The 16,641-nt window shown below is 38.9% G+C and overlaps 1 protein-coding gene across 7 annotated transcripts in view; it reads left to right on the forward strand.

Moving 5' to 3' along the window:
• Nucleotides 1-16,641, forward strand: part of CEP70 (centrosomal protein 70) — a 40,303-nt gene that overhangs the window by 1,988 nt on the left and 21,674 nt on the right. For 6 of the 7 annotated variants that reach the window (XR_014713487.1, XR_014713488.1, XR_014713489.1 and 3 more), the window contains exons 3-15: nt 2,664-2,771; nt 3,131-3,230; nt 3,388-3,511; nt 3,939-4,119; nt 4,570-4,739; nt 5,856-5,915; nt 6,841-6,940; nt 7,289-7,377; nt 8,032-8,106; nt 9,618-9,720; nt 12,522-12,692; nt 13,678-13,821; nt 14,343-14,511. Coding sequence is in view for 4 of the 7 variants with exons in the window: in XM_084642540.1 (XP_084498666.1) it covers nt 2,664-2,771; nt 3,131-3,230; nt 3,388-3,511; nt 3,939-4,119; nt 4,570-4,739; nt 5,856-5,915; nt 6,841-6,940; nt 7,289-7,377; nt 8,032-8,106; nt 9,618-9,720; nt 12,522-12,692; nt 13,678-13,821; nt 14,343-14,511 (1,594 nt within the window). In the remaining 3 variants the exon portion in view is untranslated. The remainder of the gene's footprint in view (nt 1-2,663; nt 2,772-3,130; nt 3,231-3,387; nt 3,512-3,938; nt 4,120-4,569; nt 4,740-5,855; nt 5,916-6,840; nt 6,941-7,288; nt 7,378-8,031; nt 8,107-9,617; nt 9,721-12,521; nt 12,693-13,677; nt 13,822-14,342; nt 14,512-16,641) is intronic. The other variant, XM_084642542.1, reaches the window with a different exon arrangement.

The raw sequence follows: 16,641 nt of genomic DNA on the forward strand, positions 1-16,641 counted from the left end.
TTAAAAGAATTACACTAAATTCTGTTTTGAATGGATGATTTTGGCAAAGATTTTCAAGAATAGAGTCCAGATCTTCAAAGGCATTTAAGCTCCTAACTTCCATTGAAATCAGTACCTAAAATAACAGAACACCACTAGCCGTCACCTTCAGCCCCCAACTAAAACCCCTCCAAAGCATTATCAAGGATCTACAACCTATCCTGAAGGATGACTCAATACTCTCACAAATCTTGGGAAACAGGCCAGTCCTTGCCTACAGACAGTCCCCCAACCTGAAGCAAATACCCACCAGCAACCACATACCACACAACAGAACCAGGTTTCAGAGTAACAGCCGTGTTAGTCTGTATTCACAAAAAGAAAAGGAGTACTTGTGGCACCTTAGAGACTAAATAAATTGGTTAGTCTCTAAGGTGCCACAAGTACTCCTTTTCTTTTTACAACAGAACCACTAACCCAGGAACCTATCCTTGCAACAAAGCCCGTTGCCAACTGTGCCCACATATCTATTCAGGGGACACCATCACAGGACCTAATAACATCAGCCACACTATCAGAGGCTCGTTCACCTGCACATCTACCAATGTGATATATGCCATCATGTGCCAGCAATGCTCCTCTGCCATGTACATTGGTCAAACTGGACAGTCTCTATGTAAAAGAATAAATGGACACAAATCAGATGTCAAGAATTATAACATTCATAAACCAGTCGGAGAACACTTCAATCTCTCTGGTCACGCGATTACAGACATGAAAGTTGCAATATTACAACAGAAAAACTTCAAATCCAGACTCCAGCGAGAGACTGCTGAATTGGAATTCATTTGCAAATTGGATACAATTAACTTAGGCTTGAATAGAGACTGGGAGTGGCTAAGTCATTATGCAAGGTAACCTATTTCCTCTTGTTTTCCTAATTACTTCCCCCCCCCCCCCAAGATGTTCTTGTTAAACCCTGGATTTGTGCTGGAAATGGCCCACCTTGATTATCTTACACATTGTAAGGAGAGTGATCACTTTAGATAAGCTATTACCAGCAGGAGAGTGGGGTGGGGGGAGAGAAAACCTTTTGTAGTGATAAACACCCATTTTTTCATGATTTGTGTGTATAAAAACAAGCATCTTCTTTATTTTCCACAGTATGCATCCAATGACGTGAGCTGTAGCTCACGAAAGCTTATGCTCAAATAAATTGGTTAGTCTCTACGGTGCCACAAGTACTCCTTTTCTTTTTGCGAATACAGACTAACACGGCTGTTACTCTGAAACCTGGAAATACTTTTGAGGATCTGAACTTCCACTGAAATCAATGGAAGTTAGGAGCCTAAATATCTTTGAGGATCTGGGCCTATGTGCCTAAAGTTAGACTCCTAAAGCCATATTGAATTACCGAAATAAGTGGCTTAATTTTCAGAAGTGCTGAGCAACCAGCATCCCCCACTGATTTCAGATTTTTAAAGTTCTTGGCCTTTTATTAACGGTTCTCTGTAAATTGAATTAAGAAAAATATGCCTGCTTCAAAATTATAGTTTTTAGACCTCAGTGTGAGAAGTTTATAAAAACATTTGGCCTCATCCTGCAGTCCATTTTGATGTCAATAGGCATTTTGGCCTAAATTTTCAAGAGTGAGTAATTATTTGGAGTACCTCAGTTTTCCCTAAAAGAGCCTGATTTTCTGAGGTAGGGTACTCAGCCCTTTTTGACAATCTGGGCCCTTCTAAGCTGTCGCCCCAAAACTAAGGTGCTCCAGATCACTAACCACTCTTGGAAATTTTAGGTCTTTGCATTCGGAAAGACTGGAGGATTGGGCCAATGGACAGACAAGCACTTGCAACATTTCTGTGAGGTAGGGTGAATCTAGTTCATGTTTTACGTATGCAGAAACACGATCTAACCTAGTATTTTCACAGATTTCCTAAATGGAAAAAAGGTCACTGTGAATCAGTGGTAGAACCATTATTACATCTTTGGAGCTCTTCTGCCTAGGTCTGTGTTTGGTTCATGCAGTGCTTGGTGTGTGCCATATACAAGGCCTGTTGGTTTTTATTTTTAATTTATTTTAGTTTTCCCAGGAATTTGTGAGTATTTATAAAAAATAAAAATTGGTGAAAATTGGTGCAAAAAATTTACATCACAGCTTGCTTGGTAAATATCAGGGTTAATATTGGGGGATGGGAAAAAAAGCAACAGATAGAGAAAAGTGGAAGAGATACAGGAGGTGAAGGAGCCGCCTCCTTATGTTGCCTCTTCCACCCCTTCTGCTTCTGGGCCCATTTTAGAAGCAGAGATGATGCTGAGCCACCATATCTTTCCAGAGTGGGGAGCTGGGTCTAGGGAGTTCTGGCACTACTATTTTGTTAGGACTGGCGTGCTGATCTCTACTCACGCACATACTCGTGTATTTTCTGTACCATTGCCTTTCTTTAATAGACAGCCTCACATTTACACTTAGACTAGTTTATTGTTAACATAAATGCATCTACTTAATATAATGTATTTTCTTAACATAATCAGTATTTTCCTGTAAAATTCAGGTAAAAAACACATAGGCTTTTGTAAAATCCTGAACATTTTTGGTAAAAACTGAAAACAAAGGGCTTGACCATATAGCAAGGATTAGAGGGCATTCAGTATATAACTTTTACTTTGTTCGTGTTCAGGTCCCACAAAGTTGTGCATTGTCAAGTAGTGCCCTAGCAGGCTCTATGCTGGTGACTCCAGCACAAAAGTCCGCTGAATCATGGAACTGGAATGCAATAGGGTGTCAGGTAAGTCTTTTTTTAAAAAAAGTAAAATGTGTAAATTTGCAAAGCTTTTCCCCCCTTTGAAATGTGAATATAGATTGTTTGGGGAGTTAGCATACAGTATTTAGTATACAGTTTGGTGCATTTTTCTTTACTTCTTGCACATCATCGCTGAAGGTGAACTGAAATCTTTTAAACTGCCAAGAAAGAGCTTAGGTGCTGAGTTCCTTTTATAACTGTGGCATGTTGTATTTTGTTGGTTGGCATTAGAAGAAGCATTCCATTGTGCACACAACTAGAGGGAATAGTAGAATTATTGAATACTATTAGATAACTCTCAGAATTCAGAGTCTTATCTCTTCTATCTCTCTTCCCATCTGTAGCAGGAGCAAGCAGAATGGGAAAAAGTAAACAAATTATTAGTGCGACATGGCTTAAAACCTGTGTGCCTTGCTAAACCAAGAAACAGCAGAAGTCTGTCAGGTAATGAAGTGCTGTTCTCTAGTAACTCTTATTATTTAGAAATATTAAACTTAAGTTCATAAATCGTCTTTTGATTTAACCTTCTACTTCCAGTGTTTACGGAGGTGCAAGTTGCCACTCCTTTTATCACTGTCTTGTCTATCTTAAATGTCTACAGATATGATTGTTTTAGATAAGCACTCTTCACTGGGGATAAGACTTGCATTGAAAACACTGGTGGAAGACACTGAACGACAACAGAAAATGATGCATGGCCTTATAGAGGCTAATCGCCAGCTTAGGTAAGACTTACTGTCAGTGAAAAGGAGTTTTTCACAAATGTGAAAATGTGTGCAAGAGGTATACTTTCTTAAAAATTACCAAACCATTAGTTCAACTTTCCTTTTTCTGAGTTTTGGAGTTTTTATCCTCACTTAAGTCCAAATCCTTAGTTCTTTTGTATGGGACGTGTGGGATTTATGGGTCATGGTGGTACCAGATCAGCTGCTTTGCCATTACAGCTGCTGCTTCTGTAGTCCCCTTACTCGGGGTTCTGGCCAATGGAGCTGGCCTTCCTCACTACCCTACTTGCATGGGCTGCTACTGAGAGTCCCCTTGTGCCATGTCTTTGGGGCCTATCCTCCAGAAGTACCAGTATTTCACTACATTACTGAAGTCAGTTTATTATAAATGAAGGTAGGGCTCCATTTTTTTTTTTTTTTTAATTAGGGATGATATACGCCAGGAGAGAGGTCGAGCATGTCGACAGGAACAACGAGCCAAAGAGTTGGAAAATGTTGTGGAGAACATCAAATCCAAAATTTGTCAGCTGGAAGATGAGTGTATAGCTAAAGTTTGCCAGCAACAGAATGAAGTGAAAGAACTTCAGAAAGATCAGCAAGCTTCACAGGTGCTTCTAACAGTAACTATTTGGGGACTCAAACCACAAATGCTTTTGACTGGTTTAAAGGGCTTTTGAAATATTTTCAGTGATCAAAATAACAGATGTGAAAGTGTTATGGAGTTTAAGGTCAGAAGGGACCACCAGATCATCTAGTCTGACCTCTTGTATATCACAGGCCACCAGCACTACCCATCACCCTTGCACTAAACCCAACAGTCACTGCAAATTGTTATAATGTTGTATTTATGGTTTTGAACCCCCATACAATTCTTTGAAGAGTAGGGTTGTAATAAAGAATAAAATTACCCCTTTTGCCCCACTTCTCCCACCTATTCACTACATGTAGACCGCAAGAACTTAGATTTTGTGAAACAATTGTAGTTTGCCAACTCTGTATCTTGTATGGCACATTGCGTGTAAAACTCCTTTTAGAATTTTCTTATCACCTATTTGCAGACAAAGTACCATCACCAAAATGAAAAGTTGCATGAACAGGAAGAGACTATTGCACATTTGCAGAAGGAGCTCCAGAAGGTTGGGATGGAAGAGCAGCAGCGCGTTGCCACACAGAACAAAATGTTCTGCCAGTTTTGCAAGCGAGCCCCAAAGTCTCTTTTGGATCAACAGTAAGCAACTCTTTACCACCATGGTCATAAGTGCGAGTCTGATAATATTCTATGTAAAATGAAGAAACCATTTTTAAATAGCTATTCATTATAGTATTGGGTAGAAAGCATGGCCAGTTTAGAAATTACATGTCCTTTTTACATATCTGTATAATAATTATTTATGTATAATAAAACTGAGTTGGGTGAGTAGTTTCATAGAGAAGAACAAAAATTACAGACCTTGTACGCTAGGTGGAAGCAAAGGGAAGAAAGTGACACACTTTCCATAATGAGTAGAGTTCTAAATGGAGACATGTGTAAAGTATACTACTATATAGGTTGATCCTATTCTGTATTTCTAAAAATTAGGATTTAAGCCGGTTTTTTTTTGTTTTTTGTTTTTTTTAAAGAAAGCAGTCTCTGCAGCCTATCCATAAACATCCAAGGCAGTTTGTGGAGGTCGCCTAGACTGTTGCCTTCACAGAGGCTTATGTGAATTCCATAGAAATTCAATTGGCAAGCTCTGTACTCCCTGACTTCCTTGTTAATGTTGGATGAGCAGGGGTGAGGCAGTTCCTCAGGTTGACTGTTTGTTGGGAGAATTGTTCAATAATTGTGCCTTGCTATTTCTTTTAGTAGATAAGACAGCCTTTCATCTCCAGTTCGTGTCTGGTTTCTTTTTAAACGAGTGTCCATAGGCTAGCTGGCACTTGTATGATCAGAATCCCCCCTATTAGGGTACTCCAGTCCTAGGGCTTGAGGAACTTCGTCAGGCTGTTAGCCCTGATGGGGATCTATTTGCAATCTGTTAGTATGTGAGGTGCTCCTTACTGCCACAGATTTGGCTTTTAACTCTGCACAGCGAGCCAACCTTCTTTTGAATGGTTACCAATTTCAGCCTGGTACAGGGCTAGCACCTCTGGTTTGCATAGCCTAGAAAGTTATGGCTGTTTTGTGCTGCGTTCATTGAACTGATATAAGCAAGAAATGTCACAGACACGAAATTTGGGATATAAGCAATTGTATCAAGCGATTTTTGGTCACAATATTTTGATTACTATATTTTAAAATTACACAGAATAATTGCTTGTGGAATATTTTTAAAGTTTAAAATATGTTTCTTTCCTCCTTCAGGTTTCTTAGTCTAATTGATTATTATGAATCTCAAATTAATCAAATGAAAAAGGAACTAAGGTAGGATTAATCCTTTCATTAGTAACACTGTTGAATTTATGGTATATAAAGTTACATTACATACTTTTCCGATTGAAGTCCGATAGGAATTTTCCCGTGGACTTCAGTGGGAAGGCTCTAAGGGTCTCAGCATCCTTAGCTACTACTGAAACCATAGGCGTTGAGGGAGCTCAGCACCTCTTGAGAGGCACTGAGCACCTTTCAGGGTTTACCCCTAATTGAAAATTAAAGTGGTTAAATGATACATATGTGTTCCAAAAATTACTAGCATGTTAGAAGCAGCAAGAGACTATAATGGCCTTCAGGTTTAGATACTATGCCCTGATTCTCATCAGCATCCATTGTAATGGAAGAGTGAATGAAGAGTGAAAGGTGCACCACCTTTTCAGGTCCTAGATCATGGAGAGGTCTGGCAACCAGCTTTGTTCATGGCATAAGATAGAGTGGCCCAGAGATTACTCCAGCTTTTGTATCTGGCTGCCCACAGTCAGGAGGCCATTCTGCAGTCAGGAAGTGCAGAGCATATATATGCCCCATCTCTGCTGCTTTTTCCTCTGGCTATTTCCCCCTGCGAGGGTCCAGGAGATAGAACTGCTATGCTGGGGAGTTCTAGCTGGTAGTGCAAAACATCCAGCATGTAACTGACCCAATCATCTGAGATGATCTGCTTGGAAATTGAGCAGTGTAATCTGCTTGCATTGGGCTTCCCTCTAGTTGTTCCAGGGCATTTGATTCAGTAAGTGAAATGCAGCCTGAGAGAAATTAAGAGGAGTGTGTGGTCTGAGAACGGAATGCTGTTCTGCTTTTCATCTTTCATTTGTGGTCACATCATTTAGTGTAACTTCTGTTGGTTAAGCAATTTATTCATGTGTATTGAATTTCAGTAAGATGGAGTTTGTTTATTTTCCCTCTTCTCCACCCAAAGCAGATATAAAAAAGATACAGATCATGTACAAGGAGAAGGAAAAAGCAAAGAAGAATTCTTAAATCTAGATGCCACACCTAACTATAGAGCACTGCTTACGGTATGGAACTGCTAGATATTAATAAATTCAGATGTTAAGACAATGGTTACACGTGGGGAAAAAATAAGTACTTGTTCTGTATTTATTTGATTTTATTCTTCTACTCCCACTCTTGTTGTCTGGGATTGTATGCTCCTAGGTTTGTTATTGTCTTAGCTTTTTATTCACATATCATCTAGCACAATGAGTTCCCTATCTTAACTAAGGTTTCTAGGTGCTATCATAATATACATATCACAATATCCTCTTGATTTTACAGTTTTATAGATGTAAAAGTGCACAGACCAGTTAGATGGGTGCTTTGATTATGTATTGATTGAAAAAATAAAGATGCAGTCTGTATTGCAGTCTTTCCAGGATCAGCTCATTGAGACAAAAGCCAGGAATGAACAACTTATGTGTGAAAATACAGATCTCAAGAAAGATCTGGAAACAAGGTGAGAAGTGGAAATTTGTCTTTGGCAAAAGACATTTCAACAGACTTTACAGCTTTACAAGAAAAGAAACAAACACCATCATGATGCACCAGCAATTGTACAAATATACCAAGAAATCTGCTATTAAAAACAATGCATGGACTTATCTAAGATGCTGCAGCAGTAATTTGCTTTAAGCTTTAAAGAGAACCATCAGTTACTGCATTGAGCATCCTGTCTGATAGTCCTCCCCTATTGGGTACTTGCCCTTCATTTAGTGGTCAGAGGCAGAGGAACTGAAGCCATTCGCACATGTGGGAACCTGAGACCCCCTTGATGAGCTGACTGTCAGAAGCAGCTTGTAAGAATGGGATCTCTACACTAGTAGCATTGTTACTGCTGAGGCCCATTCTGCACTAGAAGAGGTTTGCTGGTATAGCTCTACAAGCAAATCCTCCTAGTGTATACACAACTAATGGCAATAAAAGTGCTTTTATACCAGCAAATCCCCCAAAACCCTGTGTAAACAGTCTTCTTGTGGATACAGAAATACTACAAAATGAATCATACTCCCAATAGACATTGCTGTACTAGCAAGCGTTTCCAGTGTAACCCTGACTTACAGGTAGACATCAGTAAAGTATGATGTATAATAAAATATTTTCTTTCCAACAGACCAACTTCACAGGACTTAAAACTTTGCAAGCAGCAAGTGAAGAAATTGGAGAAAATGCTAAAGAAAAATATCAGGTAAGTATATTTAACTTTGAAACACATAGTAATGAATGTTTACATTCTCTGGTCTTTTAAAAGTGAAGGTGTTGTACTGTGTACAATTTATATGCTGGCTCGTGAACCTGTTCCACGTTGTCATTCATGAGACTGTGGTTTATGACCAATATTTTGCTGTACATATGGAGAAATCTCATGTTGTCTGGAACATAGTTTCAGACAACATGAGAAAGGTGCCAAACCATTCTGGTGTTTTTGGGAAGTTTACAAACTGTTCCAGCTATCTAGGCTAGGGTACTATTTCTAACCCAATTAGGTCACATCCACAATGGTTGAATAAGCTGTTAGATACAATTTTTGTTGCAACCTTTTTAAGCAAGAGTTTTAAAAGTTAGAAACCTAGCATAGCTGGAGGAGGTTTTGGTCTGTAGCCTCATTTGACCAGATGTTTTCTCAAAAAGTAATCCTGTTTTTGCACGCACGTTTGTGTATATGTGGAGTACCATCTGCGCACCTAGTTATACAGAACTTGGAAGACACATAGCTTATATACACAACTTCAGGGTGTGAACTTCCAGAGATATGCAACGTTTTCTCATCTGTTAATTTTAATATATAATGTGGGTGGTGGATTTATACTGTCAGGCTTCTCAGAATAAGTGCATCTTGAGGAGAGGTTGTTTGCCTCACGCAGTAAGAAAAAGAAGGTGTTCAGGAGGCAGTATGTAAGGAAGGCACTCTAATACTGTATCAAAGAGTGCTATAAAAATGTTCAAATGCCTATAAAAACTGAAGACCAAATTCTGTGGTCCCTACACAAGTAAAATTCTCATTAATTTCAATTAATTGACCACTGTAAGAACTGCAAGAATTTTTCCATTAAAGGTGGGGACAGCTTGCAAAGAGTAGGTGTGCATCTGAATTTAGAAAGGGATGGCAGTGGAGAAGTAGACTGGAATAAAATTGTGTAGTACCTTGAAGGTTAAGAGCAAAAACTTCTGAGGTTTAATGATGATACTTGAGTTTAGTAGTCTTACTCCTCAAATACTTGATGTCTCTGGGATTTATTGTATAGTCAGATACTGCTCAACATAATGAGGGTAACACAATCTAGCCCTTGCTAATTCATGCTAAACATAGTTTAAATTTGGTGGTTGCTAGGACAGTTTCATCCTTGGGTACTCTTATGTTGTATAATACTGGGCATATTGACCTTGCACCATCTAATTACAACTGGGGAATAGTGTGTTAGTGAGTTCAGTGTCAGCTTTTACATTTGAATTTTCATAAGTTTAGGGTTTAGGGCACAACTTTTAACTTTAAAACTTTCTATTTAAGATGATCTGATTTCAGTAATATGATGCAAATGAAAAAAGTGCATGTATAAGGCAGTCTGTGTAACTATAAGGAGACTAAAAAAGATAGAGATTTTAGCTGTAAATGCCAGTGTATTTTTCCTCTACTCAGGTTGAAACTAAATGCTGCTTTGAGAGACCTTGTATGAAATGCTGTATTTGTTTTGCATGTAGATCATATGGGATTATTAGTGGAGAAAAGATAAAAGAAAACAATGAATCTGAGAGTATGACAGGAGAAGATCAGCTACAAGCAGGTTGCAGGAGATACTTACAGGTATAGATACAACATTTCAAGTGCGTTGTGTTCAATTATAGCTAACTGTTCTATAATGAAACAAAAGACTAATCTCATATAACTATTTAAACTTAAGCATGTAGTGTTGTGATTCAGAGTTTTCATATGTAGTCCCATGCCTCATAGTGTCTAATAGTCAGCATTTTTGCACTAAGGATAAGGCTATTCAGCACGAACCTATTATAGTGTAAATTACCACATCAGATTGCAAGGAGGCAGAGAATGAATTGACAGAGCACAGAAGTGACAGTGCCTGAAACTCTTTCCTGGACAGAAGGCCTGCTCACCTCAATGCCCTTTGCAATACTTATGCTCCATGTTAAGGGCTTAAGAGGTGTGGAGGGACTGAAGTTGTTCCTCTGTACTGTGGGAAACTTCTTCCTACAAAAAATATAGTGGGTTAGCTAAACGTGAACTCGGGGGTAACAGTGTAATGAGGGATGAGTGTTACTGTGACATGCAAGGTGAGGTATGTTTGCATTTTTGTATTTATTATTTGTATTATGGTAGTGTCTTGGATCCCTAGTCATGGACCAGGATCCATTGCGCTAGGCCGGTGGTGGGCAACCTGCAGCCCATCAGGGTAATCTGCTGGAGAGCCGCAAAACGGTGTTTATATTGACCGTCCGCAGGCACAGCTGGCTGCAGCTCCCAGTGGCCGCGGTTTGCTGTTCCCGGCCACTGGGTGCTGCAGGCAGCCATGCCTGCGGACGGTCAATGTAAACACTGTCTCGCGGCCTGCCAGCGGATTACCCTGATGGGCTGCAGGTTGCCCACCATTGCGCTAGGCACTGTGCAAACACAGAACAAATATGTGGTTCCTGTCCCCAAAGAACTTGCAATCTAAGTAAGCATTCTGACTTTCCCCTCTCCCCATCCGGACAAGGAAGTGCCGGCACAGTGCTCCTTTCACAGATTTAGCTCCTGCTGTTTTGCCTGCTGCTTGGCACAAGTAGGAGACAAAAAGAAGCATCTTAAGACATTTTTCACAGTTTCAAGCCCTTTACAAGTGAAGTTCCATTTGAACGCATGAAAATGGCTCTGACAGAAAATTGTGAAAGGCCCAAGATGGTACCACCATCTATGGCTTCTGTAACTTCCAGAGAAGTATACTTCATACCATCTACACAACCACTTATCCAGTGGCTGTCAATCAAGTGCTGCAAATGTTTCTGAATAACTCAAATAATGATTGGTAATGTCTAGCTACTGTAAAGAACAGAATTATCAGACACATAGATGAACATGGTATGTTGGGGAAGAGTCAACATGGCTTTTTTTAAGGAAAAATCATGCCTCACCAATCTATTAGAATTATTTGAGGGGTCAATGAGCATTTGGATAAGGGTGATCCAGTTGAGATAGTATACTTGAAAGCCTTTGACAAGGTCCCACCCCAAAGGCTCTTAAACAAAGTAAGCAGTTACAGGATAAGAGGGAAGGTCCTCATGGATCAATAACTAGTTAAAATATAGGAAACAAAAGGTAGGAATAAATAGTCAGTTTTCACAGTGGAAAGAGGTAAATAGTGGGGTCCCCCAAGAATCTGTACTGGGACCAGTGCTGTTCAAAATATTCATGAATGATCTGGAAAAGGGGCATAAAGGGTGAGGTGGCAAAGTTTGCAGACAATACAAAATTACTCAAGATAGTTAAGTCCAAAGCTGACTGCAAAGAGTTACAAAGTTGAGACACAGTCAACCTATGGAACTTTTGCCAGCGGATGTTGTAAGGCCAAAGGTATAACTGGGTTCAAAAAACAATTAGATAAATTCATGGAGGATAGGTCCAACAATGGCTATTACCCATGATGGTCAGAGATGCAACCCCATGCTGTGTGTGTCCCTAAACCGCCGACTGCCAGAAGCTGTGTTTGGACAATGGGATGGATCACCTGATAATTGCCTGTTCTGTTCATTCCCTCTGAAGCATCTGGCACCAACCACTGTTGGATGACAAGATACTGGGCTAGATGGACATTGGTCTGACTCAGTATGGCTGTTCTTATGTTCTTATGTAGCTTTGCTTGGCCATTGGTGATGCATTCCATCACTTGGTAACACCAAAGGCAAGCAGTAATGCTCTAGAACAGGGCTGATGTGTTCGCCGTTAGTCAGCAACATTGTTATTACTGCTCCCTTTTTCTTCCCCAGCCTGCTTGGCAGTCATTACTCGATAAACCTCACTATTCTGTACCAGTGACCTATCTTTACCTCCTCCCCCATTTGTGTGGATTATCGAGGTTCTCATGTTCACTTGAACAAACATAAAATGCTGCGTGTAAGTGCCATGAAAACAATTTCCAAAGGAAACAAGTGGTTATGTGCAATGGAATAGCATGTAAAAATTCTGGCTAAAATTTGCACATTTCATTGGTTGAATTTAAGTATGTATAACAGCAGATGTTGAGATGTGTTGTAATGCATACCAAACCTCCGTGAGTGAGGCTCTGTCCTTTGTGTACACCTGTTTTGAGGGCCTGCAAAATAACTTTTTGAAGCTTGTCTTGTAAGATTTTCTCTAGTCCTCTCTTGTGAAGTATGCACACTTTTTTTTTTTTTTTTACTGTTAGTGAGCATTTTAGTAAGTGGCTTGTAAATGGTGATGTGACTGACTAGATCATTGTCTTTAAATCAGTTACATAGATTAGTGTTGAAGTATACAGATACACATTCACACTGTACAGTAGTAACTATTGAAACTATGATATAATTTCCTGGGCTAAATAACAGCATTGTGTTAATTATTTGAGTAATAAAAACATTTCTTTGGTTTTAAAGGTGCTGTCCAGGATTGATTCTGTTATAAGTAGTCCAAGAGCTCCTCTGGTAATATATAAGTGGAGTAAAGGGCCAGTCCAAAATTACATGAAAGAAAATGGACAAGAATGTGGTTTTGAGCACCTTCCTCCTACAGTGGAATTGTGGGCAGACCAGCTAATGTCCCTAAAGGTAATAAATTATTGTACTTTTTTTCCATGTTCTACATTAACATATGTAGCTTCCAAATCTATTATGGCTTAATTTTATTTTTAAAAAATTCTCATGTTATTATTCCAGTAACTTCGTTTACGTACCCTTTTAAAATGTTGTATCCCAGCTACAGCTAGGTGATTTTTTTTTTTTTTTTTAATGGAAATTTGGTGACACTGAAGAACTTTACAAATTCATGTCTTTTGCCAGATGGTTCATGGAAAACCCCTTTTCCCAAAACAACTTAAAATCAAAATGTTTTGTTTCATTTCAAAAGTGGTTTCAGTTCTTCAGTTTGTAACAACTTTTTGTTTGAAAATTTCTTGTAGTTTTTTTTTTTTAAATTCATTTGTGTAAAAATGGTCAAAATTGAAACAAAGATTTTCATTTGACCTGAAACTAATTTCAGAAAGTTTAAAAAAATTACCAATGAATTGAAAAAATTAATTATTAACCAAGCTATAATCCTGTGGGATGGAAAAGGACTAAATATCTTCCTCCACCCAAATATTGTATCAGACAACACATTTGTATTACTCGTTAAGTAGTTTGAGTCCCTGGAAAAAATCATAGGATTTATATTCTGTGTATTTTATGTTCTAGTGTTCTCTCTTTTCCTTCTTGCCAGACTGTTGGCTTTTTGATGTAAACGAAGATTTTATGTTTTAATCCAATCCCACTGTAACAAACTGCTATCTGTTAACAAAATTATATCAACTACACTTTTTAAAAAAAATCATCACATGCACAGAGAACAGCGATGATTTACTTGAGTCTGAGAATAAACAAAGAGCTTCTGTTCACTGGTTTCATGGAAACTAAATCTACAATCTGTACCCCTGGGTTATGCATTTTGCATTAAATCAATCTACCTAATTCTTATTTATAAAAGTATTAATTGCCTGGTATTCTACTTTATTAAGACTTGTGCCTTATTTAACTCTTAATTTGTTCGTTGTTAAAGGACTTGCATAGGTCCCTGAGAAAGCTATCACTGGAGTTGGCGCCCTGGCACGCTGTAGATACACATAACACTGAAAGCATTCGAGTTGAAGACCTACAATTCATAGTAGATACAATCTTGGAAGAAGTAGAAAATAAGGAAAAGGTAAGTGTTCAGAAGTTAAATGTTTTCCATATCAAAAGCTACTCTGAAATTCCTATTTGTATTCCTTGTATATTGATTAGAGTTGTGCATCTGGAAGCCTGTACAAGGTTTTGGAGCAAGATGCATGAAAATAAGTATTATGGCAAAAACTATTAACATAATTAATTAATATATTAATAGTTTAATCCCAGGTGTAACTCTGTTTAAATCAAAGGAATTAGACAAGGGATGGATTTGTCTTAAGACGTGTAATCATCATTTCTTCTCTTCCCTTATTTTGTCTATTTCTAAATCAGCAAAGAGAATCCTTAAATATATTCCCCAAACCATTAAAAAAGAACATTATTGGACATTTCTGGCTAGGAACTTTTAAAGTATATCTTTTGTCTGAATAAATTCATTCCTAATGTTCCTTTCATAAGAGAAGTCTATTTTTCTTCAGAGCCTAGTTTAAATATGTTCCATGGCTTAAAGGGTATTGTTAACTTTCTCTAACAAGTTATTTTTTGTGCTTGTTACAGAATGGCCAGATGCCTTCGTTACAAACACTGTATGCAATTGTGTCTCACTTCCAAAAGTTGTTTGATGTGAGTTCTCTGAATGGAGTTTATCCACGAATGAATGAAGTCTACACAAAGCTTGGAGAAATGACCAATGCTATGAGAAACCTGCACGAGCTCTTAGAACTAGGTAAGGACTTACTGCTTTTCACTTAGTCACTTTACAAGTAACTAAAAGTTGGTTGAGAAGAAGTTGGTCTTGACATAGAGAAGAGGATGCACTAGCTGTGTTGTGAAATGAGTAGTCAGTCAGTCACAAGGGTTTGTGAGAAGAAAAATAAAAACATGGCACAGCCACCACCCATTAGTCTGAAGAGGGGAAGCTCATCTGTTATGGATCGAAAGGATCGGTGCTATGCCACAGCTTTTTAACAGTCTCTTGGAGGAACCCTTCAGTGTGCCAGACCCCCAAGGAGTCCCATTCTTCCTTCAGAGTAAGCATCACTGCCTCCTAGACTCAAGGCTCTGGGCTCCAGCTCACCATGAGCTCTGCCCAGTGAGTCTAATTGAAATAGGCTCCCTGTAGAGACTTGTACAGAGACTAATGCTCCTCAGCAAATATTTACAGTGATACCCAAGCAGCTTTTTCAAAACAGTAGGATTTATTAGTCAACTGGAACACAGCATGGAAAGTCATTCGGTTAACATAAAGACATAAAGGTAAAAGCATAGTCCATTCTGGTCAAGCCAGAGCAAACCACCAGTTAAGTTGTAGCAGATTCCATCTTAGGCTCTGTCTCTTTCTGACCTTTTTAGTCATCCCCGTGAGAGAACAGCCAGCCTCTTCCAGAACCAGAAGTCTGCACTTATCCTTTGCTAGTCACATCCCAGCCCTTTGTTCTCGAGCTGGAGTCTCTCCTCGGTTTCTCTGCCGAGTGTGTCAGTTCATGAGTCATTGGTGCTTGCATTGTCTCTCTGGATCTCATGTTGATCTGGATTGATTTCAACCACTTCCTTAATGACTTTTCGTTCCACCCAGACAGCCAGGTGACACACACACCTGTGCAGGAGCAATGTTAACCCCCACTGGAGAGCAGTGCAAAGTATAGAAGGAAACTGAGGCACACACAGGCTTTGAAAAACATACAGAAAATTCCTGCTTTGTCACACCATCTGTGTGATTGTTGTTTGACCTGCAGCACTCTGTGACTGGGAAGAGGTGGTGATTGAATAATGAAGGAAAGCAAAGCGAGGAAGCTTTTGTTTTTTTCAAAATATTTAATTTAAAACAATAACATTTTATATTACATCTATCTATTGACCCTCTGATTGTTATACTTGTACATTTTACTCCTTTCTCTACGTGAAGGGCATAGAGTCTAAAAAGACAATTTTCATCTGCATTTGGAGATCTTCTAGCACGTATTGTGTTACTACAACTTAAATAACTGAATCTGTCCCCTTAAAAACAGCCATTCTCATGCTGTTGTAGACATCTTTTATGACTCTCCTCAGTGACTTTGCTTTTCCATGCCCAATTTTCAGTCTTTCGAGAGCTTGCTTAACCTTTTTTCTTCCTTGTACTATTTTTTACAAAAAATTAGAATGTCAAAAATGGATCTATCCGACTCAAGAGAACCTACTCAGTTACTCCCAGAAGGGAATAACTACCTTGCTTACTGGTTTTTGTGTGATCATGGACTAGCTGATGCAAGAGTCTTTCCCAGCACACTTCCCATTTGACTTACCGGTGTGGACTAGCTGTTTGACTGCTCTGGGGGTGCATATGTAAATCAGTCAGAGTAAAATACTGATCAGCCATTATATTGGGAAACAAAGGTCAGTTGTGTAGCCTGTGTTTTAGAGGCAAAATAGATGGTTGTGGTCATTGCCTCTGGCAATTTTGGGTAGCCATGGAGATTGCCTTATTTCATCATTAATACATAGGAAGGGAGGACCTTTGGTGACTGAAGGAATTAATGTTACAGTGAGTGACTGGGAAAAATGGAGCTTTCTTCTGTCAGATCCTTGCTGCAGTTAGAAGACTTAATAGCTCAGCACACTTTATTCCTTAGACTGAATTTGACACCTTTGCAACAGAAATGCTTTCTGAGCCATTAAGAGATTCCTCACTCTAAAACAGCCGTACTGATCACCATGTTTTCAGCTAATAAAGTGAAGAATTACAAGTTCTACAGCTGGAGTATCCAGAAAGAGGTGTGAAAAGATTAGTGAAAGCAGGGATACTAGAATTGCTTTGTGCGTAGAATACAGTACTTCCATGTTGTTGCTATTTTGGAAGCTATGACACCTGTGTTCT

Source organism: Lepidochelys olivacea (assembly GCF_965140295.1).
Source record: "Lepidochelys olivacea isolate rLepOli2 genome assembly, chromosome: 11".
NCBI lineage: Eukaryota > Metazoa > Chordata > Testudines > Cheloniidae > Lepidochelys > Lepidochelys olivacea.